The sequence below is a fragment of the Gymnoscopelus microlampas genome (assembly GCF_963454915.1).
Source record: "Gymnoscopelus microlampas genome assembly, chromosome: 21".
NCBI classification, from domain to species: Eukaryota; Metazoa; Chordata; class Actinopteri; order Myctophiformes; family Myctophidae; genus Gymnoscopelus; species Gymnoscopelus microlampas.
Window position 1 is genome coordinate 32,836,211 of NC_139958.1, and position 26,911 is coordinate 32,863,121.

Sequence of the window (26,911 nt, forward strand, 5' to 3'; positions counted from 1 at the left end):
GCAGTATTTGAATGTTCTGTGAAGGTGGGGGGTTCTTTCTGAAAGATAATTTCTGAAAGATAATTCAAAAGTGCTGGAGTATTTCAATTTCACTGTACTAATTGAGGGCTAACTGAACATTTTAAAGTTTGAATGGGGTTTCTAGGTGTAAGTATGTAGGACTATAGCCTGCCAGTTTGTACTTTTCCCCCTAAAATCTATAAAAGCAGTGAAGGTCAATGGCAAAATGCACAAGAGTTTCTAGGTGAAAGTGTTTTTTTGAGGTCCCAAAACCTTCCATCCGCCTCCATTATAAATCTCTGAACTTTTAAAACCCACATTTATAGCACCGTTTCATTTGGAAAACTAAACCTCGCGTCACTATTTCCATTTACTGCTCAGAGCTCTGATCCGGTCTAAAGCCCGCCTACTATATCCGGTACTTTTTAGACTAGACACACATACGTGAATGCACCGTTTCCGCCGTAGACCCAGACCCGGATTAGCAACCAGCAAAGAGAATCGATCCCAGCCAGCAGTGTTGCCATGCCCGCTTATTATAAGCGACTTTGGGCTTCTATATGGTGGTTGCGCGGGATGCGTTTTTTTGGCCTTGTTGCTAAAGTGTACTTGCTTATCCTAGGCTTGTTTCCAATGTTTTAATTTGTATTAAAAACTAGTGGTTCTCAAATATTTTCATGAAAATATTTTGTGCCAGGGAGCATTTGTGTTGTTAGAATGTTTCAAAAAAAAATTCAAATACTCCACATTTTATTGCAAGAGTTTTTGAAAATAGCCAATAAAGTGTTCATGTGGCATATTAGTTGCTTCTTTTGGGCTTGTTTTCAGAGACCTAGTCGCTTACTTCTCTCGCAGTATCTGGCAACGCTGATCCCAGCAGCCAGCCAGTCATATTTGGAAACAAGTCTTTAGCTGTGTGCATGCTAACAGCTGGTTAGCCTTCTGGCTAATGTGTACACAGGCAGACAGAGGTAAGGAGAAGGAATACATGCTTATTACTGCACTTATATACCATCGACCGACCTGCCATATATGTACCAGATAGAGGTAGTGTTCAATAATCATATATGTATATGTTGTATAAAATGTGTAAGCATTTTTCATGGTTGTTGGACCTCACTATAGCCACTGTAACGTTATACACACCCATAGTATGGCTGCACAGATCAAGGTGTCATGGTTTAATTACCATCATTAACTCACCTTTATTTCATACCTTAATATTATGAATTCAGTGTTTAATATAGGTACGTACTGACGGATGACACGTAAAGGATCCCTCTCATCTAGCCTGGGATCAAGACTACATGTAATTTGATAGATTTTGTCATTTCTATATGATATGCAAATGTCAAAATCAATCAAAAAGACATCTCTCATAGTCTTGATCCAAGGCTATTACCCCTGATCAAATGTATTGACTTCCATACTGGTGTACTTTAATACAATTAAGCATTAGAGCTTTTTCCTCAGCAGCCATTTCGACATGAAATAGTAGGGCAAACTCTGTGTTACCAACATAATAATGAAGGTTCCATTCAGGTTAGCCCTGGTTGTCATATATTATATGACATTAGCCCTGAAACATGACTGTCATAAGTGTCATGTGAACCATGGCTAATATGACATATGACCGTGAGATCCAAGGCTATGAATTCAGGTCAGAGTCATGTTGGCTCACTGGAAAAGCCCTAGTATTCATTGGTAACACCTGTGTTTACCCATGTCTTATCTATCTTGGCTTTTCAAGTATATACCCACAGACAGACAGAGCATTTAGAGTCTAAATGCTCTGTCTGTGGGATGGGGCCATTCCGACATCTCGCCACTCCGACTAGTGGCTTCCGCGTGCGGTTGGGGTCAGGTATAGGGTTCGTTAACGTCGGAAAGGCGTCGGCGACATGTCGGAAAGGCGACATGCACCCCTGTGGGATGTATACTTTTAAAAATAAAATGTTTTTTAACGTTTTGTTTATTCGTTTTTGTGCTTTTACATACTCATAGGTAGTACATACATTTACTGAAGCAAGTAGACAAATAAACAGAGTATCTCCAAACAGTATGAGTAAGATATAAACAACATCAAAACAAAACAAAAAACAAACAGACAACACTCACAAAAGAAAACAACAACAGACAACAAAACAAATACACAACGTAAAATCTCCAAAAACATGTATGTATATAGAAGTCCATGGTCTAAACGCTACATCGAGGTAGGCACAGGTCATTGAAAGCAATTGTACATGCCAGTGAGGTGATAAGCAGGCACACATCAAGGGTTCATCATATATCAGATTGGATACTTCCATATATGTGGGATGTATACTTAATGCTCAGCAGCAGTGTTGCTAGATTCTGTGTGAGAAACAAGCAACCAGGTCTAGGAAAACCAGCCCAAAAGAAGCGACTATGGACCACATGACCACATTTAATATCTACATCAGCTATTTGAAAATAGCAGATCTACAAGCTCACAACGTGTCTCGATACGACGCGTTGTGAGCTTGTAGATCGGCTATTTTCAAATCAAATCTTGCGGGGAAATTATAATAAGCAGATCTGGCAACCCTGCTCAGCAGGCCCATTTGACCTCAATTCAAGAAGAAGAGGAAAATATCTCAAGTCAAGTGAATGAAAGAAAGCTCAGTATTGGGCATGGTCCACGGATGACACAAAATTACTCAAGAAGAATGAAAGAGCTGTTATAGTAGCTAGCATTGCGGTGCGTAAACCCCTCATTACAAAGTAGGATTAATGCATATTTGAAAGTCAAGTGGTGAAAAAAATGATCAGATGATTCATTCTTCACCATATTCTCAACAAGGGGGTGAGTATGTGGGGCCGTGGCGTTCCAACAGAACAAATGGTTCTGGCCTGAATGCTTGACCCCGACAGTACAGGGGGTCTCGGTCCGGTGCCTCTGTTATGCTGTTGGGGGCATTTGTCTGGCATGTCCACAACATGTCCCTTTAGAGGGAAAGGGTCGTTTCAAATCAATATTTTGAATGGTCACCTTTATCCTTATGATGAAACACATCTATCACTGAGTGGTTTGAGTATGGAAATGATGTGAGTGCTCATGCTATGGCCTTTTGCAGTCACCAGATCTCAACCCAGTTGAACACCTGTGGGAGATAATGGACCGACGTGTTTAGACACTAAAGCTCAATGGTTAGACAGCTCTTCACCGTCATCATCACAACACCAAATTACGGAATATTTTATTAGCATGGTGTCCCTCTAGTACAGTACAGCATTGGTTCTCAAAGTGGGGTCCGGGGACCCCCAGGGGTACTTGAGGGGGTCCCCAACTAAATGATAGACAGGAACCAAATGGACCCTTATGGGTCTGTAACTCTGAGAGTGTACAAATGGAACCAAATGGACCCGTTAGGGTCCATTTGGTTCCATTTGTACACTCTCAGAGTTAGATTAACATTGATTTTACAATATGAATTGGGGTCCCAGAGATAGAAATGCCATTAAATGGGGGTCCGTAGCCCTAATGCATGTCAAACTGGGGGTCCTTGAAATTAAAATGGTTGAGAATCACTGCTATAGAGTCGTAAAAATCTTCTCTTATGGGGGTCCCTGGCATATCTATTCAAATGGGGGTCCGCGGGCTAATAAGTGTCAATTTGGGGGTCCTTGACATGAAAAAGTTTGAGAACCACTGGTTTAGACACTAAAGCTCAATGGTTAGACAGCTCTTCACCATCATCATCACAACACCAAATTACGGAATATTTTATTAGCATGGTGTCCCTTTAGTACAGTACAGGTCCAAAGACTTCCAAAGACAGTCAACTATTATCAGAGAAAAGACGAGGACTAATATTGATCATTTTTTTCTACTTCTCCCAGGCTTGCTTCTATGACCTATGACCGTCACCCACAGCCAGAGAGATGTACCCCCCTTCAAGAAAGGACTTCATCTCTCTGACGCTCAGTGACCAGCACAGCCACACGTACAACAACGGCAAGCATCGCAGACAGTCCTGCTGGAGGGTGAGGGGTACTGCATGTCTCTCAATGGTGTCGACCCATTAAGACCGGGAACGCATCTGTGTCATTTTAAGATTTCTTTGGCTATTAGCAGATCTACAAGCTCACCAGCTTGTAGATCTGCAATGTTTTGAAAAATTGTGGAACATGTTTAAAGGGATTTTTTTTTTTACTCCGATCTGTGCTTCTGGGGGGTCCCTGGAACAACATATTTTGAGATGACGGGGGTCCGCGCCTCGCAGCCAAATACTTATCATTTTGGGGGTCCTTGACATGGACAAGTTGGAGCATCACTGATATAGCAACATACTGTTAGGATTTAGAAAGACCCCCATCTCCAAATATTTTGTTCCAGGGACCCCCTATAGGCAAAGATTTGGGTTACAAATGTTCCCATATTTATATATATATATATTCAAAGATTTGCACACATTTTCAAGATTGTTCAAAAATAGCAGATCTACAAGCCGCGCTATGAGCTTGTATATCTGCTATTTTTGAATAGCCCAAAGAAATAAAAGAAAATGACACAGATGCGTTCCAGGATTGAATGGGGTTAATGTTCACTCTGAGAGGGTACCATTGGAATCAAGTGGACCCTTATGTGTCCGTTTGGGTCCAGTTGTCCCCTCTCAGAGGAGTGTACAGTGCAGAGGATGATGCTAATGTCACCATTGTTTAAAAGAATCCAACCAGCATCAATACATGTCCTTGTCTGTTCACACAGCTTCCACCATAATATCGTACATTATTTAGCGTAGACCGTTATTATGTAAATAGAATGTTTTTGTTTTTTTTACGAGCTTTGTCTGTAAGTGCGTCTGGAGCTCATCTGGCAAACTGCTGGACCGACCAGTGCCAAATGTATTAGTTCTTCAGTAGGACTGTACTTTTTAAAATGTTATATATATATCCATGAATTCAAGTCTCCATGGGGTGAGTAATCGATAGGAAAAAAAGCCCTTTTGAGGTGAACTATCCCTTTTTTAATTTACGAAAAGTTAGAATATGGAGATAAGAGGTTTCTGCCCGACCGCAACGATATCCACATTGGAGCCACGCTGTTCCACTTCTATTCCTATCCTATATGTTCTTGTCCTCATTCCATATCTTCTGGTCACGTCATGTGTCCACTGTACAAGGCTGTATGATATTCTCTACTGTATGTGTGTATTAAACTTGAGAGCTTGTCGTGTGATACCGCCTGGTGTCAACTGGTTCTCCGCGCGCGCGTCTCAACAGAACCCTTCACTCACCACCACCCTTATTATAGATGGAGACTCTTAGGGACCATATGTTGGTCAACCGAAATCACAACAATATGCATTTGGCCGCGGACCCCCATGTCAAAATATGACGTTCCAGGGACCACCCCAGAAGCAAAGAATTGAGTTACAAATGTTCGCATTGAGTTGAAAAAGAAAAAATCTATTCATAGATTTTGCACACATTTTCACGATTTAAAGACCCCTGGGGCTCCCCAGACCCCACTTTGAGAACCAACGTAATAGACATTTATAACAAATACCTGTGACCCTAGTCTTTGGTATGTGATGTTGTTTAATGCATTGGTTCTCAAAGTGGGGTCCGGGGACCCCCAGGGGTACTTGGGGGGGGGTTCCAGGGGGTCCCTAGCTAAATGATGGACAGGAACCAAATGGACCCGTATGGGTCTGTAACTCTGAGAGTGTACAAATGGAACCAAATGGACCCGTTAGGGTCCATTACACACTCAGAGTTAGATTCATTGATTTTACGATATGAATTGGGGTCCCAGAGATGTAAATGCCATTAAATGGGCGTCCGTAGCCTAATGCATGTCAAACTGGGGGTCCTTGAAATTAAAATGGTTGAGAATCACTGCTAGAGCCGTACAAAATCGTATCTTACGGGGGTCCCTGGCATATATCTTTTCAAATGGGGGTCCGCGGGCTAATAAGTGTCAATTTGGGGGTCCTTGACATGAAAAAGTTTGAGAACCACTGGTTTAATGTGTCATTAAACGCTATCATTCAAGATGTACGCACAGACCGAAACCTATACCATCCTCATCGTCACGCTATAGCCCATGTGATACGACATGTGACTGGTATAGCTTTCAGTCTCTTCTGTATTCTCCCCTTTTGTCTGTCTCTCCCTTCCTTCTCCTTCTCACCCTCGAGCTAAACATGTTTCTCCAGCTGTCGTATCGTAGCTTCACTCTTTTGTTTACTAGTGCTGCCTGTTCATTGTGGCTGGAAAATGCCAATGACTCCTCCTTTTGACAGCATGAACAGAACAACATGCTGGTAAAACCTGTCTGGCAGGCTTATCTACAATATATGTACATTAACCCATTTAATCCTGGAACGCATCTGTGTCATTTTAGATTTTAGCTATAGACATTATTTAGTACTTTAGATATTCAAAAATAGCTATTTTTAGCTATTTTTCTTTTAAATCGTGAAAATGTGTGCAGATCTTTGAATATATACATTTTTTAAAGCAAACATTTTGAACTCAAGTGTCTGCTTCTGGCGGTCCCTGGAACAACATATTTTGAAACGGCGGTCTGCGGCCAAAAACATAACTTTTTGGGGGTGTCCAAACCATGACATGAAAAAGTATGTAGATCTGCTATTTTTGAAGCAAACATTTGTCAAATATTTTGTTCTAGGGACCTCCAGAAGCAAAGATTTGAGTTAAAGGTTGCCTTGAGATGACACGTCTTGCTGCTTCAGTATGAGATTGTAAACTGGTAGAGGAATACCTCAATACTGGAGTCTGACCAATACTGGATTTAGGGGGGCGTTATTATGGAGCAAAAAAAATATGGATATCGATATATGGGGCCAATATTTGTTATATATACACTTATCTAAATTACCCCAAGCATCTTTTTCTGAATCATGTTAAGTAAAAAAAAAAGTTCCATATTGGCACTCATCAACACAGTATCTGAATATCGTCCGATGAAATTTACTAGCTGATAAATTAGTCGGGCTCTAAAATGTATACAAAATAATTACAATAAACATATGCTTTATCTACATTTGTATCTAAAATTCAAATGAAACGAGTTAAAACCAGGGAGGTAAGATGTCTCGGGAGACAATTATGTTTTGTTTACCAGCAAGGTTCACCGCCGGTGATTTGCACAGACAGACACTTTGTGGTGTTGCACAGGTGTGCTAATTAGTCCAGGTAGCCTAGAGAGAGCCTTGAACCCAGCTTGCGTCGTCTTTCTGTTTTGCTCTCATGGGGGGGACCCTGCCTCTGTCCCTCCCTTTCTTTCTGTCGCTGGCTTCATTCATTGTGCTCATCAAATTGCTTATTTTGTGAGCAAGTCGGTGTGGGTGACAGCATCAAAGCACAGCAGGATGATGAGGTTGTACAGGGTAAGCCCAGCAGCACGGCACATCTTGTGCCTTTTGTTGTAATTTTTCTTGAAGCCTGTTTAATCTATTAAGACCGGGAAACGCATCTGTGTCGTTTTTAGATTTCTTTGGGCTATTAAAAAAAAATAGCAGATCTACAAGCTCATAGCGCGGCACCGAGTGCCGCGCTATGAGCTTGTAGATCTGCTATTTTTTGAAAAATCGTGAAATAATTGTGCAAATCTTTGAATACTGTATATATATTTTTTAAAGCAAACATTTTTATAATTTAGAATAAGGCTTACGCGGTTAACTCATACACTGCCACTGACGTAATAAACGTAATTATTCCCGTTTACCAAACCTGCCACTGACGTAAAAAACGTAATTATTAATTTTTTTTTTTTTTTTTTTTTTTTTTTTTTTTTTTTTGGACCCAAAGACCAAGGAGATATGATTTTTCGAAGGAAAAGACTCCCATCCACTTCCTTGTTAACTTAAAGCTTAAAAATTCTGTATCTCAGCTCCTGAGTACTTTTTTTTTTTCAATGAAAAAGATCTGATCTGCTATTTTTTGAAAAATCGTGAAATAATTGTGCAAATCTTTGAATACTGTATATATATTTTTTAAAGCAAACATTTTTAACTCAAATCTTTTCATCTGGGGGTTCTACAAAGGTATTCTAAATCCTAACAGTTTTCGAAACACTTGTGTTGCTATAATGCAGTGGTTCTCAAACGTTTTCATGTCAAGGACCCCCAGAATGATATGTATTTGGCTGCGGACCCCCATCTCAAAATATTTTGTTCCAGGATACCCCAGAAGCAAAGATTTGAGTTAAAAATCACACCCTGTGTGAAGGAAGCGGTGCCTTTGGGGCGGGGCTTAACTCATTTCAGTTCGTCCCTATTGGTCGTCTGAGTCCACTTACCAAATTTGTACTTGGTAGCATGCTGCAAACTGGAATAATGTCTGTTTAAAGCCCAGCCAATGGGCAGACAGAGGGGGCGGGGCTTAAGTAATTACAGTTCGTCCCTATTGGTGGTTTTAGTCCATGTACAAAATTTGTACTCCGTAGCATGCTGCGAACTTGAGTTATGGCTGTTTAAAGGCCAGCCAATGGGAAGACAGAGGGGGCGGGGCTTCAGCAATTCATGCTCGTCCCTATTGGTGGTCTAAGTCCACATACCAAATGTGGACTTGGTGGCATGCTGCAAAGTGGAGTTATAGCTGTTTAAAATCCCGTGCTCATCCCGTGCTCATACGGGCGGACGGACATAACATGCGCTGGGGGTCCCTGGACCCCTCTTTGATAACTTCAGCAATTCATGCTAGTCCCTATTGGTGGTCTAAGTCCACATACCAAATTTGGACTTGGTGGCATGCTGCACACTGGAGTTATAGCTGTTTAAAATCCCGTGCTCATCCCGTGCTCGGACATAACATACGCTGGGGGTCCCTGGACCCCTCTTTGATAACCAGTGGTACGTGTGGGCAATGAGAGGAGAGATGGCATAGGCAGTCTCCACGTCCGTGTGTGTGTGTGTGCGCGTGTGTTTGTATGTGTTTCTTCTTTGCCGTGCTCATCCCGGGCTCATACGGACGGACGGACGGACGGACGGACGGACGGACGGACATACGGACAGAGTCAAACGTAGAGCGGTTGGCACCGCTAAAAATAGCAGATCTACAAGCTGCTATTTTTTGAATAGCCAAAGTAAAATAAAATAATGTGTTTAAAGCCTGTTTAAAGTAAGGGGAGGATTCTGTCTTGTTTGCCACGTTCAAGATCATTCCTGGACGAGGTGTTTGACCAGTTGGAATGCTATTGATGTGGAATTCGGACGTGGCTGAAATGTTTTGCAAAGGTTGTTGTGTCTGTTTTATACGTCTTTCTGCAGAAATGGAAGCAGCTGTCTCGGCTGCAGCGGAGTCTGGTCCTTCTCCTGCTAGCTGCGCTGCTCATACTCGGACTGCTCTCCTACCCCAGCCTCACAGAGAAGTGGAGGGGTGAGTGTAGGGCTGCAGCACTTCATCAAACACATCCGTTTGATCAATTATAAAGTATATACATTTGAATAATATTGATAGAAAGAAAGAAAAGATTCATAAGCTCACGAACGCATTGTGATCCGACGCGTTATGAGCTTGTAGATCGGCTGTTTTTGCATGACACGGCTGTACAAAAAGAAGTATAGAATAAGGCTTACGCGGTTAACTCATACACTGCCACTGACGTAATAAACGTAATTATTCCCGTTTACCAAACCTGCCACTGACGTAAAAAACGTAATTATTAATTTTTTTTTTTTTTTTTTAATTTTTTTTTTTTTTTGGACCCAAAGACCAAGGAGATATGATTTTTCGAAGGAAAAGACTCCCATCCACTTCCTTGTTAACTTAAAGCTTAAAAATTCTGTATCTCAGCTCCTGAGTACTTTTTTTTTTTCAATGAAAAATCTCTGGCAGTGGGCAAACGCGGCCAGCAATAAGTCTGGCAGTGAATGAGTTAATCAGACTAATCGATATAGCCAATGAAAAAAATCTGTTCGAATTTTGTCACATAGATTTGTTGGTATATACAGGTAGTTTTATCCCCAAAAAATATTGTTCTTGATTGTTTGATTAATCGTAAAAGTTAGTTATCAATAGAATAATGGCTAATCCTTAGAGTAAAGTACAGACCCTGATGCTCCAACACAGGTAGAAAGATCGGCTCGACTAGTATTCACAGCCAGCCACCAGTGGCACTAATGCTTCAAAGTTTCCATTGTTGCCATGGTAATCCCTGACTAAATCAGTAGGGTCTAATCCAATGTTTTTTTCCCCCTTCTCTGGAGTCTGATTGTAGCAAGGTTTCTCCAAAGGAACACACACGCACGCACGCACACACACGCACACACACACACACACACACACACACACACACACACACACACACACACACACACACACACACACACACACACACACACACAGCAGAGGGAACTATCAAACCCAAAATAAAACCGTAAACAAACCGCTTTACTGGCTCCAGCCTCACTGCGAGGCTAAACATATTTTGCCGTTAAACTGAACAAAGCACACCGTGTCGCAAGGGTTGATTAGATTGTTAAATCTTATCTAAAATCTACCACCCTTCTTTCTGGGGAGTGATAAGATTGGATGTGAAACAGAGATTTTCACATAATGATTCGAAGCGTGCTAAAAGGGGTCTGTTATTCGGAAGTAACAGATGGCACAATCCCTTATACCAATCAGAATGGAGTATTCAGCAGAACCGTGTGTACTAAATCAATGAATAATAAGAGAAAGTATAAAGACAGTATGACACATTATGGTGGGCTTCTGTCACCGTTTTCTGTGATGACGAGTGACAAGAACAATGAAGAATGCTGTGTTTTCCTCTAAGTACAGTTTGTGTGTGTGTGTGTGTGTGTGTGTGTGTGTGTGTGTTTAAGTTATTTGTCATATCTGCCCTGTGGATTTTTTTAATGTTGAATGCCAAACACACAATCAAATCGTTAATCGCAAATTATTTAAGTGACAATTAATCAACTTAAATTTCTAATCGTGACAGCCCTAGTCTGTACACACACACTTATGTGATGTGCGTGTTCACACACACACACACACACACACACACACACACACACACACACACACACACACATGACACATGTACACGTTTTCTCATGCTCCTGCGTATTTGAGCGCACATTCATGCTTTTCTTTTTTCACGTGCGTGAAAAAATGTTTTTTCACGCTTTTCACATGTTTTTCACACGTAAAAAAAACGTTTTTCACGTTTTTTGGCCAAAAAATATTTTATTTTTCACGTTTTTTGGCCAAAAAATATTTTATTTTTCACGTTTTTTTCACCCGTGTTTTTCATGTTTTTTCAATATTTTTTTCACGTTTTCATGTGCGTGCGTAGGTGTGTCAGACACGGAGGACTGGCTGGAGCTAGATGACAGACAGATAAAGGCCCTGCCTCCGGTCAAGGCTCTGGCCGGGCCGCTGCTGGGCCACGCGGCCGTACCAGAGCTGAGGCCGGCCGCGAAGCCCAGACTCATCCCGGAGGTCATTCCAGAGCCTCAGAGACTCAAAGCACCCATTCCACCCAAGCCCCCCGTTAAGGTTAGTAAATACAGAGGAGTGTCCACTGTATATACTAATAAATGATACATTTTAATAAAAACAGAGATAGATTTTGGGGGATTTTTTTAACCCATTAAGACAGGGAACACATCTGTGTCATTTTTTTTAGATTTCCATGGATATTCAAAAATAGCAGATCTACAAGCTGGAAGCCCTGGAACAAAATAATTTACAAATGTTTGCTTTAAAAAATATTTATTCAAAAATTCCATTTAAAAAAAAAATGCAGATCTACAAGCTCATAGCACAATGAGCTTGTATATCTGTTATTTTTGAATAGCCAAAGAAATCTAAACATTACACAGATTCTTTCCCGGTCTAAATGGGTTAAATTTAGCTCTTTTTCTTTGCAAACAACAAACAAAATAATATCCCATCCTGCTCTCAGAATGGGACCTGCAGTATTTACTTGTAATGACTCATTTATTTGTGATGGTTGATGCCACCAGAAAAGACCGTTCCAGAGCAAGAGAGGACCGCCGAGCCTGCAGAAAGCAGCCAACGTTTCAGAAGCCATAGCGAAGGAGAAGCAAGAGCAAGAGGCAGTTAAAGTTGAAGAGGAAGAAGAGGAGAATGGACATAAGAAGATTGTGAGGTATTGTTTTCTTTTTTTTTCTTCTTTTCTTATACCAGTCCCTGTCAGTGCTGACCCCTACTGTTTAGTCTTGGGTAGAGCAGTTCTCAACGTGGGGTCTGGGGACCCCCAGCGGTGGGGGGAAGGGTTGTAAAGAGTCAGAGGCCAAACCGCATGGCCAAACGGTGAAAGTGTCCGGTGAAATTGCAAGCCACTGTGGATAGAGTCAACGAAAGCGTTCTTGAGACGAATGAAAGCTCACAGCACGTTACGATTTGAGCTTGTAGATCTCTTGCCTGTGACATATCATTTTGGGGGTCCTTGGTGCGAAAACGTTTGAGAACCGCTGGTGTACTGTAGACGACCACACCGTTTCCTTCTGATACACATGAAATTGCCAGCCACTTTCACCTGACAATGACGAATTTCACAGCTTTACCTACAGTCGGTCTCAATAAGGAAAAAAATACGATTTAACAATCCAGGCATATAAGAAGGATTTTTGTCTTTTCAGCTGGCGTGGGGCCATGATCGAAGCCGATCAGGCCGCCGAACCAATACCGTCCATCAGCGAGAGAGAGACTGCAGAGCCTCCTGTGCCAGCCAACCCCGATGAGGCCGTTTCACCGGCACCAGGTCTGTTACATGGTTGCATTTTATGCCTTTTGTTGAGTACATTTACTCAAGTACTGCACTTAAGTACGGTTTTGAGGTATCTTTACTTTATTGGAGCATTTCCAGTTTTCAGTACTTGTACTACTATTACTACTCCACTACATCTCAGAGGCAAATATTGTACTTTTACTCCACTACAATTATTTGAAAACTTTAGTTACTTTGTAGATTTTGATTATTATTGCAAAACATACATTAACCAATTCAGCCCTATATACATTTCGGCCATTTGAAAATAGCCGATCTACATCTTGTAGTTCTCCTCTTTTCGAGGGTTAACCCTAACCCTACCTTTGTACTTTTATTCCGGACTTATTGATAATTTTACTTGAGTAAAAAATGTGAGTACTTTTTTCCACCACTGATGAAGAGTGGCCTTCAGTAAGTGAGGAGGTGTGGATTCAGTGTTTGGGTGGGTGGCCACTGTGCCGGTAAATTTCAGCCACTACAGGCTCTATGCACAGCAGCCATATTGGGAATGAATTGGGCCCCTTCGTTACTTCCTTCACAGGTGTTACCAATAAGCAAGGGATAATGCATGGGGAGGTAGTCGCCCTGAAGGGCTTTAAATTTCAATAATGACTACCTCCCCATGCATTATCCCGCTTATTACACGGCTACTTAATAAATACATAAATACATTTACCCAAAAGTAACAACAAAACGAAGTATTTCCTTGCTTACGGCAATGAAAGTATTCCATAAGTATTGGGCTGGGCGGACAAGTTCGCCTCGCAAAAACAAATGACGAAATGGAAAAAAACTCGCCCCAAAACACACTCGCCCCCCATTCTATTTACTGCCGATTTGCCAGTAATACCGCCGGATTTGCCCCGGGGCGACTGTGTTTTGGGCCGAGCGTTTTGGTATTCCCCCGTTGTTGTGCCACGATAAACAAGGAAGTGTAGAGGATCAAATAGAATGACTTTTCGGTCATTGTATCGTCTATTTCCCACTTCAAATGTTTTCAAAAACATTCTTGAGAGCAACGTTTAGTTGTAAATGACATGGTGTGTTTGTTTACATGGCTGTCATGTTAGATAAAGCATAAAACCAAGCAGCGCAGGTTGATATGAGCAGGTGTTCTGTAGTCTCTGATTACACAGTTTCCTCGTCGGTCTCACCGGTCATTATCATCGGTCATTATCCAGAAATAATGACCGATGACTGACCAATCAGAATCGAGCATTCAACCAAGCCGTGTAATAATACTAATTAAGGCTCTGTTCCATTTAGTGTGGCATAGTGGTTGTCTTATTTTCAAGAACCCCCATAACTCTCAGAGTTACACACCCACCATAAGGGGCTATTTGGGAACCAAAATGGAGTGTTTCTAGTGAGCCAACATGCACGATATCAGCACCCTGACCAGAATGGAACAGAGCCTTCATTAGTATCATTGTTAACACCTGTGGAGGAATTAAGAAGAGGCCCAATTTCTCTCCAAAATGGCTGCTGTGCATAGAGCTTGCACTACACCAGTCAACACAGCTGTTCCTTATTTCCCCTGAGTAGTGTCTGCAGTGTAAGGCAGCAGTCATGACGTTCACAGCATCCTAACGTGATGTCAGGTTGCCTCCAGGCATCTCTTTAGGGGGGAAAAGTCCACCGTCAGCTTCCAGGGGTAAACAGGCCTGTTAAGGCCCTGACACGTCAACCCCTGACTGTCAAAAGTAATGATTTCATTCACAGTCATAATATTCTTTTTATGGTGAAAAGTCATCCGTCTTTCTTTCTTTCTCGCTCTCGTCAGCAGCAGAAAATGCAGGATGGCAATGACTACTTTGGTTTGTAATACACAGTGGTGGAAAAAGTACAATTTTTTTTTCTTACTTAAGTAAAAGTAGCAATACTGCAATGTAGAAATACTCCGTTACAAGTAAAAGTCTGGAATCAAAGATTTACCTGAATAGAAGTACAAAAGTATTGGTATAAAAATGTACTTAAAGTACCAAAAGTAGAAAGTACTCATTATGCATAATGTCCCGTTTCACGTATAAAATGGCTATTCAAAAAGCCGAAATGTATATAGAGCTGAAGTGGTTAATGTATGTTTGGTAACAATAGTCTAAATACACAAAGTAACTAGTAAAAACTAGTTAAAGTTTTTAAATAATTGTTGTGTAAAAGTATAATATTTGCCTCTGAGATATAGTGGAGTAGAAGTAAAAGTACTGAAAATTGGAAATACTCCAGTACAGTAAAAAAAAAAACCTCAAAATTGTACTTGAGGACAGTACTTGAGTAAATGTAATTGGTTACTTTACACCACTGGTAATGCACTGTGGGCTTAACACATTAATACCTGGAACGCATCTGTGTCACTTAAGATGTCTTTGGCTATTCAAAAATAGCAGATCTACAAGCTCATAGCGCGGCACCGAGTGCCGCGCTACGAGCTTGTAGATCTGCTATTTTTGAAAAATCGTGAAAATTATTTTTTACATTTTTTTTCCGAAAAATTGTTAGGATTTTGAATTTTTTAAGACGCTGCCTCAGGTCTTAATGGGTTAACGTCCCGCTTGGGGTCCCTCTGTGTTGTCCGTGTGTCCGTTTAGTCGTCCTTACCTCTGAGGACAGGCTGGAGGCCGTACGCCGGACCTTCAGACACGCCTGGAAAGGCTATAAGGACAGTGCCTGGGGTCACGACGAGCTCAAGCCCATCTCCAAGTCGTTCGGCGAGTGGTTTGGCCTGGGCCTGACGCTTGTCGACGCACTGGACACTATGTGGATCCTCGGGCTGAAAGAAGGTAATGTCAAATCTCGTTTCTTTGTTTACCGCACCAATGGTTACATGCAGTGGTGGAAAAAAAAGTACTCAGATATTTTACTTAAGTAAAAGTGGCAATACCACCGTGTAGAAATGCTCTGTTGCAAGTAAAAGGCCCATGTTGAACATGCAAAAGTATTGGCATCAAAATGTACTTAAAGAGCTGGTGCCATGTTTTTGCACTTTTTCTGTTTTTCATGTGTCTATGAGGTTGATAGAACTTCATTAAGCCCCCCGGAGGTGGTTTTATGGTGTTTTATGTCTTCTCTGATTATTTGGAGTTTCTTCCTGGAGGCTGAAATCTTGATGGTCAAACGTGCCAATAGAGAAACAGCCCTTTAGTGACATCACAGAGCCCCCAAAAAAACATACCCTCCCCCTCATTATCATAACACAACAGGTGTGGGCATGAGGAGGAGGAGGGACTAGGACAGGTGGGTGGTGCTAAGGTGGTGGAGGAGGTGCTAAGGTGAGAACCAGGCGTACTTAATGAACTGGAGGCGTGTCCACATAAAAACATTTTTTTTAACAATTTCTGTACACTATTTTTTTTTTTTTTTAAATCCTTACATAATAATAATAATACCTTATGATCACGTTTTAGGGTTGAAAAATATCATGGCACTCCATCTTCAAAAGTACCAAAAGTACACACACCTGTGACTGGCAGGACACTCAAAACGAGAGCGAATACCAACAGAAGCATATTGGGGGATGCCCACACGCTTTAGCTGTGTTGCTCATTGCACGATTGCACGATCCTTACAGGTTATACCTCTGGTATTACTGAAGTTACTGAGTAAGTGATATTCTTTGGTATTTTTTTGTCTTTTGTTAAAAAGGTTAAAGTACTATATTCTGATAGTAATCATTGCTACAGAGCGTTTGTTCGGTCACAGGGGTCTCTCCAGCTCTTTAGTAAACAGAATATACTACATTTTCAGGTAGGTGACAAAATGTAAGCCAATCAGGAGAGAGAGCACTGAAAATGCATTTTCTGTTTAATAAAGAGCTGGAGAGAGACATGGGAGACTCCTTTTACTGAACAAACACTCTATAGCGACGTGTACTATCAGAATATAGAGCTATTTAACCCTTATTTTAACCAAAGTAAATCACTTATCCTACCTTTTAAGAACTTCCGAACTTTTTTGTAAGATAGCAGTTGCGTAGTACTGTTTAATGTATTGTGTGATCTGTCTATGTATTGTGTATTTAACCCCTTAAGACCTGGATCTGTGTCATTTTTAGATTTGAGCTAAAAAGCATTATTTTACACTTTTGGCTATTCAAAAATAGCAGATATACAAGCTCATAGCGCGGCACCGAGTGCCGCGCTACGAGCTCGTAGATCTGCTATTTTTGAAAAATCGTGATAATGTGTGCAAATCTTTGAATATATATATTTTTAAAGCGAACATTTTTAACTCAAATCTTTGCTCCTGGGGGGTCCCTGGAACAAAATATTTTGATGGGGGTCCGCGGCCAAATACATATCATTTTGGGGGTCCTTGACATGAAAAAGATTGAGCACCACTGATATAGAAACATACGTTTTTCAGAAAACTGTTGGGATTTAGGAGACATGTAGAATCGGCTTCAGGTCTCAATGGGTTAAGTGTTGAATGACGGCTGAAATGAATTTCCAGCAAGGACAAATAAAGCGTCTATCTAATCTGAAGTTGTTTTCAATTTCAAGCCCCATAATTTCCATTTGTCATCTCTTGATAAATGGAATGGTGAGCTTGCCACTCAAGGTAAACAATTTTCTTTCTCTGTCCACGATTTGTCCTGCGGGGGGAAAAAAAATCTCCTCTTCATCTCCTGTGTCACTCTCCGTCTCTCTCTGCTAACAGAATTTGAGGAGGCCAGGCACTGGGTGCAGACGGAGCTGTCCTTCACCAAGAATGTGGACGTGAACCTCTTTGAGAGCACCATCCGAATCCTGGGGAGCTTGCTGAGCACCTACCACCTAACGGGAGACGAGCTGTTCTTGGAGAAAGCGGTGAGTCCGGTTCGCCACAGACAGTGGCGTGCACAGACATTTTGAGAGGCAGGTGCTCAAGTAAATTATACTTTTTTTTGTTTACTTGGTCTGCTCTTTCTTCCCTCTACACCTATACCTCTTTGCCAAAAATAGCAGCTATTTTTGGCTAAAGTTCTCCTCAGAAAAGGGATGCTAGGTTTCGAGTGGTTATGGTAAAAAGAAAAATCATATCACATAAAGATTTGGTGGACCCCCTGTAGTAACTCTGAGGACCCCCTAGGGGTCCCGGACCCCCTGTTGAAGACCCCTGCTGTAAACTGAAATCAACTGAACTGCGTTGTTGATTTTCTAGACCTCCAGTTCTACTCAACAGAAAAGCGTTGAAAATGGGTGGTTTTCCCCCTTTAACTAAGCTTTTAATCCAGTCATTATATGAAGTTATTTTTTTCCACGCATGTGCACGCACGCACGCACGCACGCACGCACACGCGCGCGCACACACACACACACACACACACACACACACACACACACACACACACACACACACACACACACACACACACACACACACACACACACACACACACACACACACACACACACACACACACACACACACACACACACACACACCAGAAGTGCCCTTTTTCAAAAGGGCACTTCTGGTCAAGAGGGCAAAGGGCAGGTGCTCTAGCACCACCTAGAGTCTATCTGTGCACGTCCCTGGCCACAGAGCTCCTCGCTGTCAAAGTTTCCTCGTTCGTGTGGTTCCTGATTCTGATATTACCGTAGATCAGTGGGTTTCAACCTTTGTCATGCCAAGGACCCCTAACATTGATATACGTTTGGCTCGCGGACCCCCCATCTGAAAATGTTTTGTGCCAGGGACCACCAGAAGAGAAGATTTGAGTTCAAAATGTTCGCTTTGAAAATATATATTCAAAGATTTGCACACATTTTCAAGATTTTTCGATCGGTCGAAGCGGGGTCAACCCAAGGAACCCCCCCCCCCCCCCCACCAAAACACACCTTCTCTCTCCCACGCGTGTGCTCTCTCTCTCTCTCTCTTCCTCCCTCTGTCCCTCTCTCTCTCTCTCTCTCTCTCTCTCTCTCCCTCCCTCTGTCCCTCTCTCTCTCTCTCTCTCTCTCTCTCTCTCTCTCTCTCTCTCTCTGGAAAGCAATTGAATGGACTTGCTTGTGTGTGTTGTTTTTTCTTTGGCAAGCTACGGGACAGGCTGGGTCGTTGATTTATATTCTTTTTTGCGGGACGGGTTGGGGCGGGTTATGAAAAAACCTGACCCGCGCATCACTAGTAGATACTATAAATGTTGGGTGTAAAAAGTCATTTCGGAAATAAAATATTGATTTAACAATGTTGATTAATGAGAAATGTGTGACTTTGTGGAAAGGCAGGGAAACTTTACTCTGCATTTTCCCTCACACTGCCTACAGAAAGACATCGGCTCGAGGCTGATGCCAGCCTTCAAAACGCCCTCCAAGATCCCTTACTCCGACGTCAACATCGGTAAGGGCACGGCCCGCAATCCTCGATGGACGGCGGACAGCACGCTGGCGGAGGTTACGAGCATCCAGCTGGAATTCCGAGAGCTCAGCCGTCTCACCCAGGAGCCTCAGTACCAGGTGAGAGGCTCTCTGGGTCTCTGTTAGAGAATTACTATACTGCAGTGGTGTAAAGTACATTTACTCAAGTACTGTACTGTACTTGTGTGCAATTTGTGGTATTTTTGTGGTATTTTTTACTTTACTGGAGTATTTCCCATTTTCAATACCGTTTTCTTCTACTCCACTAGGCCTACATCTCAGAGGCAAATATGGTGCTTTTACTCCACTACAATTATTTGAACACTTTAGTAGTTGCTTTGCAGATATAACTTATTATATTATAAAACACACATTAACCACTTCAGCCCTATTTTATACAGACTCAGAGGCTGTTTGAAAATAGCAGATCTACAAGCTCACAACGCGCCGCATCGAGACGCGTTGTGAGCTTGTAGATCTGCTATTTTCAAACATTTTGTACTTCTACTTTTGGTACTTGAAGTATATTTTGATGCCGATACTTTTGTACTTTTACTCAAGAAACATTTCGAACGCTGGCCTTTTACTTGTAACAGAGTATTTTCATGTTGTGGTATTGCTGCGTTTACTTAAGTAAAATATCTGAGCCCTTCTTCCACCACTGCTATATTACTGCTCCATCATTTTCAGTGTCTTCATCCAGGGCCAGCCATTATGTGGTGTGAGGAGACAGCTGGAGGCTGGAGTCTTTGTCTTTAATGTCTGTGATGATTTTCTGTTCTTTCTTTTCTTTTTTTCTTGGAGGGGGGGTTCTTACTGTAACTGAACCTTGGATTGTTCATGAAATCCATCCATCTTCCTGTCGGTGTTCAGTGAATCCAGGCTGGCACGATATGAACCAGGAGATTATCTGTCCAAACCGAAAACAATGCTTTGTTTTTTTTCCTACCACAGCTTTTTTTGTGAACAGATTGGCAGATTGCCACGCCCCAGCTATTCATTTCAATGAAATTGCTCAGTGGCGTTTTGAAGCACCCGGAAGTAAGAAATATTGGTTCCATATTGGGTCCTGAGCAGGCGCACTAGGGTTTCTACGGAGCGTCTGAAGGGACATTAGTTGGTTTTAACGGTAGACGCACACGCAGTAGCATTTTTAAAATGTGGACGTGTTGCTATCCCAGATTTGACCACCAGGCGAAGACAGCTTCACTGTTCCTACCGTGGTAGTGGGGGCTTGATTTGTCCCATGTCCCTGTCCCCCAGGAGGTTGTGAACGAGGTGATGAAGCTGGTTCACAAGTTGCCAGGGAAACACGACGGCTTGGTGCCCATGTTCATCAACACCAACAGCGGCCAGTTCACCCACAAAGGGGTCTACACTCTGGGGGCCAGGGCGGACAGCTACTACGAGTACCTGCTCAAACAGTGGATCCAGGGAGGCAAGGTCGAAGAAGAGTAATTACATTTATTACATTTTTTTGTATTGGTCCTTTAAGACCGGGAACGCATCTGGTGTGTCATTTTTAAGATTTCTTTGGCTATTCCAAAAATAGCAGATATACAAGTTCATAGCGCGGCACCGAGTGCCGTGCTATGAGCTTGTAGATCTGCTATTCTTTTTTAAATTGTGAGATTTTGTGCAAATCTTTGAATATATTTTTTTATATATAATATATATATTTTTAAATATAACTTTTTTTAAACTCGGTTACAACTTCTGGGGGGTCCATGGAACAACATATTTTGAGATGGGGGTCCACGGCCAAATACATGTCCTTGGGGGGGTTCCAGGGGGTCCCCAGCAAAATGTGTTAATATAGCATCACAATAGTTTTAACCTTTTATACTTTGGCTATTCAAAAAATAGCAGATATACAAGCTCATAGCGCGGCTATGAGCTTGTTGATCTGCTACTTTTGAAAAATCATGGAAAATATTTGAGATGGGGGTCCGCGGCCAAATACATATCATTTTGGGGGTCCTTGACATGAAAAAGTTTGAGAACCACTAGACTAGATGACACGTGATTAATTAACGAGTTAGTTATGTTTTGTCATTTCCAGCCTGTTGGAGGACTACCTCCAAGCTATTGAAGGAGTTAAAAAGCACCTCGTGAGACAGTCAGGAGGACCCAACAAACTGACCTTTGTGGGGGAACTGTCCCACAACAGGTTCCATCCCAAGATGGTAAGACAACAATTCAGCAAACTCTGAACAGCCTTGCAGCACCATTGCTTTAATAATTGCTTTAACCCATTAAGACCGGGAACGCATCTGTGTCATTTTAGATTTCTTTGGCTATTTTTTTTTTATCGTGAAAATGTATGCAAATCTTTGAATATATATTTTTAAAGCAAACATTTGTAACTCAAATCTTTGCTTCTGGGGGGATTCTACAAATGTCTCCTAAATCAGTTTTTGGGGGAAAAAAAATGTTGCTATAATCAGTGGTTCTCAAACTTTTTTATGTCAAGGACCACCCAAAATGATATGGACGCCCATCTCAAAATATTTAGTTCCAGGGACCCCCCCAGAGTTAAACATGTTGGCTTTAAAAATATATATAGTCAAAGATTTGCAGACATTTTCACAATAAAAAATAAAAAATAGCAGATTTACAAGTTCATAGTGCGGCACTCTCTGCCGAGCCATGAGCTTGTATCTGCTATATCTGAATAGCCAAAGAAATCTTAAAATGACACAGATGCGTTCTCGGTCTTAAAGGGTTAATAAAGGCTATCTATCGGTCTATCTCTACAGCAGATACAGTAGATATGGATAGACACAACTTGCCTACCTACACTATGTTGTGTGTTTATACATTTATACTTATGTATGTATAGTAAACGCACTGTATACACAATTTTGCATTGTCAAGACTTGCACAAAATTGCAAATTTGTAAATCTCACAAAGCGGTCTCATCGCAACACACTCACTTTGAGCCTGTAGATCAGCTATTATATCGCGCCTGTTCCCTCCTGCAGGACCACTTGGTGTGCTTCCTGCCCGGCACCTTGGCGTTGGGCGCTCACAACGGCCTCCCCGAGGACCACATGGATCTGGCCGTGCAGCTGATAGAGACCTGCCACCAGATGTACGCGCAGATGGAGACCGGCCTGAGTCCCGAGATCGCCTACTTCAACGTCCACGGGCTGGACGGGAGAGACGTCGACGTGAAGGTCAGGCCAATAAGAGTCGGGATTCTAGAATGTTCCCTTTATGTTGTTTTTTTTAGATTTTAACCACTTCGTTAATTTATACTTTTTGGCTATTCAAAAATAGCAGATCTACAAGCTCGTAGCGCGGCACCGAGTGCCGCGCTACGAGCTTGTAGATCTGCTATTTTTTTAAATCGTGAACATTTCGTGCAAATCTTTTAATACGTATATATTTTTTAAACAACATTTTTAACTCAAATCTTTGCGTCTAGGAACAAAATATTTAGAGATGGGGGGGGGGGGGGGGGTGTTCCGTGGCCAAATGCATATAATTTTGGGAGGTTTTAGAACCACTGATATAGAATATGTTGTTCCAGGGACCTCCAGAAGTAAAGATTTGAGTTACAAATGTTTGCTTTAAAAATAAATATACTTTCAAAGATTTGCACAAATTTTCACGATAAAAAAAAAAAAAGAGCAGATCTACAAGCTCATAGCGCGGCACTTAGTGCTTTCTAAATCAAAACAGCTTTCTGAAAAACGTCACATTTGTATTCAAAAGTAAAATATAATGTTGCTATACTGTGGGATATAGACCGGATTGAAAGGTATAAAGACGGATAGGTTAAACATTTGGTTTTTAATTTTTAAGATTACAAACAGATAAAGAAATCATAAATAATAATAATAAATAGTAATAATAATGATGATAATTGTTGATAACAATCGTGTGGAAAATTATGTTTGGTTACATGTTCTGTTACAACAGAGAGTTTCTCTGAGTTACAGTAATCAAGTAAGGTTAATTACGTTGCTGATTACCATTTTACATTTAGCTGACTTAACATTTGAAAGAAACATATTTCTTGTTCCATTTTTACTCATTCCTGACATGGTTTGAGTCTCAGTCATTATTTCAAAACATCAATATTTTTTAGATGTTTTGTTTCCTCCTGTATGTGATGCTTAATTAACCTCATCAAAATGCAATTCAATCCATCTCAAGCTCAATTAATTCACTGTTGTTTTGTTTCTGTTCAACAAAAGACAAAAACAATATTCAATGAGAGTTTTTGTTTGGTTTTAAAAGAGCCTGCATTTAAAGTTTCTACATGTTTTGTCTCAAAGTTAAATGAGCCAAATCAAGAGTTCTTTTAATGTCTGGGTTGCACCTCAGTTCATCTCAGTAATACGTAATGAACACTTCTGGGTCTGGTTAAAATAGGAGATAACAGTATGTCAGAATCCTCAGAAGGACGTCAACGTGGGTGTCCTCAATGGTACAATATCTAAGATCATGTCTGCTCCCTTTTCAGTGCTCATACATTGGATTTTGTCAAACCACTTAAAACAGGGTCCCGAAGGTGCCATAACAGTTTTCCTCTTCTGGTTCAGTTTCCCATAGCTTTTTTTCCCATAACTTTGTTCAATTTTCTCGGCAGCAGAATTCTTACGTGTTATCACTTCAGATCTGTTGCTGAGCCAATCAAAGGAAGCAATGGGAAACTGAATAGGGAAACGGCGTTTGGTACTTTCGGGAACCCGAGACTTCAGAAGATAGCCCTAATGTGTTTTTCATTGAATCCCTCTTCTCCACGCCTCAGTCTGCAGATCGACACAACTTGCTGCGGCCGGAGACGGTGGAAAGTCTCTTCTACATGTACAGGTTCACTAAGGACACCAAGTACAGAGACTGGGGGTGGGACATACTGCAGAGCTTCAACAAGTACACAAAGGTATAGAGTCTCTACACTATAGACAATGTCCACTTTGTTTATACAGTCAAAAATAGCTGATCTACAAGCTTACAACGCATCGTGTTGAGCTTGTAGATCTGCTATTTTAGGCGTGTGACACTGGTGTGCCGAATGCAAAACTCATTAAATGCGTGAAAAGGCCATGTAATGTTCTCTAGAGGAAATATTCTGCACTCCAGTAGTCGTGAATATTACTGTAAGACGTGCATTTTCATATACAGTAGAGTAGCACAGACACGAGTTAAATCTGTTCGGCAGCCTCACTCACACTGCTCAGTGTTGCCAGATTGTGTGCAAGAGAAATAAGCAACTAGGAAAACAAGCCCAGAAGAAGCGAGTAGGCCACATGAACACTTTAAAGTCTAAACCTATATACCGTCTACACCGGCTGTTTGAAAATAGCCGATCTATACGCTCAAGCCCAAATAAGCAACTACGCTTAAGAAACGAGCCCAAAAAACACAACCCGCAAACGACCAATATTTACAATTGACTTAACAGAAAAAGAAGCCCAAAGTCGCTTATAATAAGCGGACATGGCAACACTGACACCTCTCCGAGTCCCTACCACTGTCTGCATACCGCTGTGCCGCTGTTATGCCCGGCAGATTGTTGTGTGTACTTAAGAAAATAACAGACTGTCGTTGATGGTAGTTAACCCGCCGCGCCTCGTGCGACTCCAGTCAACCAGCGGGTCTGTTGGAGCGATCCCAGAGCGATCCGTTCCCCTCGTTGCAGTCTGCGGGAGTCGCTCATGGGAATAATGACAACATGGACAGGTAGTGACCAGGGCAAAACTAGAAGAATGTCAGTGTAAGAACTGCACAGGTCTATTATGAGCGGGTTCCACAATAGCTAGAATAGAATTAACCCCATTCAATCCGGGATACGCATCTCTTGTCATTTTAGATTTCTTTGGCTATTCGAAAATAGCAGATATACAAGCTCATAGCGCGGCACCGAGTGCCGCGCTATGAGCTTGTAGATCTGCTATTTTTGAAAAATCATGAAAATGTGTGCAAATATTTGATTATTTTGTTTTTTTTTACCAGACATTTGTAACTCAAATCTTTGCTTCTGGGCGTCCCTGGAACTAAATATTTAACAAATGTTCGCTTTAAAAAAATATCTATTCCAAGATTTGCTCAAATGTTCACGATTTTTCTAAAATAACAGATCTACGAGCTTGTAGATCTGTTATTTTAGAAAAATCGTGAACATTTGCCAAATTGTTGGCCAAAATTTACCCCAAAAAATCTTAAAATGACACAAATGATGCTTTCCCGGTCCTAAATGGTTAAAGCAGTACAGAGTGCGAGTGCTGTGCGGTGCACATTACCATGAATAATACATTGGTTCAAATAGCCAAATAACAGTACTCCATAAGCAACTGTTATCACAGAATACCGCACAGGTGATTTAGAGAAGACTCGATTTTTATTGTCTCTTGGCAGGGACGTGCACGGATAGACTCTAGGTAGTGCTAAAGCACCTGCCCTTTGGCCTCTTGACCAGAAGTGCCCTTTTGAAAAAAAGGGGATTTTTTTTTTCCCAGTTTACAGCAGGGGTCTTCAACAGGGGGTCCGGGACCCTCCTCAGAGTTACTACAGGGGTCCGCCAAATCTTTATGTGATAGGATTTTTCTTTTTACCATAACCACTCGAAACCTAGCATCCCTTTTCTGAGGAGAACTTTAGCCAAAAATAGCCGATCTACAAGCCCACAACGCCTCGGTATTAGCGGTATTAGGTGTAGAGGGAAAAAGGAGCAGACCAAGTAAACAAAAAAAAGTATAATTTACTTGAGCACCTGCCCCTCAAAATGTCTGTGCATGCCACTGTCTCTTGGTTAATCACCGGTATCCCAATGCTCCTCCCACACATAAAGGTGCCCGGCGGCGGCTACACGTCGATCAACAACGTCCGAGACCCGGCCAACCCGGGCCCCAGGGACAAGATGGAGAGCTTTTTCCTGGGCGAGACGCTGAAGTACCTGTACCTGCTCTTCACCGACGACATGGAGCTGCTCAGCCTGGACAAGTACGTCTTCAACACCGAGGCACACCCTTTTCCCATCTGGCCGTCTCCACCCAAGTGACACACGTCGTTGCCATAGAGCAGAGTGTCCCCCCAGGTGGCCACAGCGCCCCCCCCCCCCCCCCCCCCCCCCCCCCCCCCGCGCGGCGCTCTGAGTACGTTCCTCTCTTAACCCATTAAAGGTAGGGTAAGTGATTTGCGTTGGTTAAAATAATTGTTAAATAGCTCTATATTCTGATAGTACTCATTGCTATAGAGTGTTTGTTCAGTAAAAGGAGTCTCCTTGTCTCTCCAGCTCTTTATTAAACAGAAAATGCATTTTCGTTTCAGTTTCAGTTTCATTTCCAATTTTATCCAACCAGGACAGAGAACTCAATCAGGATACAGATTAAACAAGTGAAATTGGAAGTGATGACACTAAGAAATGAGCATGCAAAATTGGAACTGGAACACTATACAAATTAAGCTTAAAAATTGGTACTTTCTCCTGATTGGCTGAGATTTTGACACCTACCGAAAAATGTATTTTCTGTTTATTAAAGAGCTGGAGAGACAGGGAGACTCCTGTTACTGAACAAACACTCTATAGCAATGATTACTATCAGAATATAGTATTTTAACCTTTTAACGAAATACTTTTTGTTTTAACCAAAAAATATCACTTACCCTACCTTTAAGGACGGGGAACGCATCCGTGTCATTTTTACATTTCTTTCGGCTATTCAAAAATAGCAGATCTACAATATCTACTTATAGATCTGCTATTCTTTTTTTAAATCATGAACATTTTTGCAAAGCTTTGAATATATATATACCGGTATATATTTTAGAAAAATCGTGAAAATGTGTGCACATTTTTTAATATATATTTTCAAAGCGAAC

General features: G+C 41.6%; 1 protein-coding gene across 2 annotated transcripts; it reads left to right on the plus strand.

Moving 5' to 3' along the window:
* The first annotated feature begins 919 nt into the window (after positions 1–919).
* man1b1a (mannosidase, alpha, class 1B, member 1a) lies at positions 920–26,138 on the plus strand. 2 transcript variants are annotated; one of them, XM_084046076.1, is made up of 14 exons: positions 920–1,047; positions 3,868–4,011; positions 9,267–9,375; positions 11,303–11,505; positions 11,976–12,121; positions 12,615–12,736; positions 15,334–15,525; positions 17,402–17,550; positions 18,988–19,176; positions 20,341–20,531; positions 21,140–21,263; positions 22,063–22,257; positions 23,841–23,972; positions 25,881–26,138. In XM_084046076.1, the coding sequence occupies exons 2-14, from the start codon at positions 3,910–3,912 to the stop codon at positions 26,088–26,090; spliced, it is 2,064 nt and encodes a 687-aa protein (XP_083902202.1). In that variant the 5' UTR covers positions 920–1,047; positions 3,868–3,909; the 3' UTR covers positions 26,091–26,138. The 2 variants fall into 2 exon arrangements, with proteins under 2 accessions (XP_083902202.1, XP_083902203.1); XM_084046077.1 differs by having other exon boundaries at positions 922–971.
* Positions 26,139–26,911: the final 773 nt, after the last annotated feature.

What these genes read in the sequence shown, in the direction of transcription:
- man1b1a (XM_084046076.1), top strand. Translation starts at nt 3,910, where the DNA reads ATGTACCCCCCTTCAAGAAAGGACTTCATCTCTCTGACGCTCAGTGAC. An exon ending in GGACATAAGAAGATTGTGAG is followed by an intron (nt 12,122 to 12,614) that starts GTATTGTTTTCT and finishes TTGTCTTTTCAG; the next exon opens with CTGGCGTGGGGCCATGATCG. An exon ending in AGCTGTTCTTGGAGAAAGCG is followed by an intron (nt 17,551 to 18,987) that starts GTGAGTCCGGTT and finishes CACTGCCTACAG; the next exon opens with AAAGACATCGGCTCGAGGCT.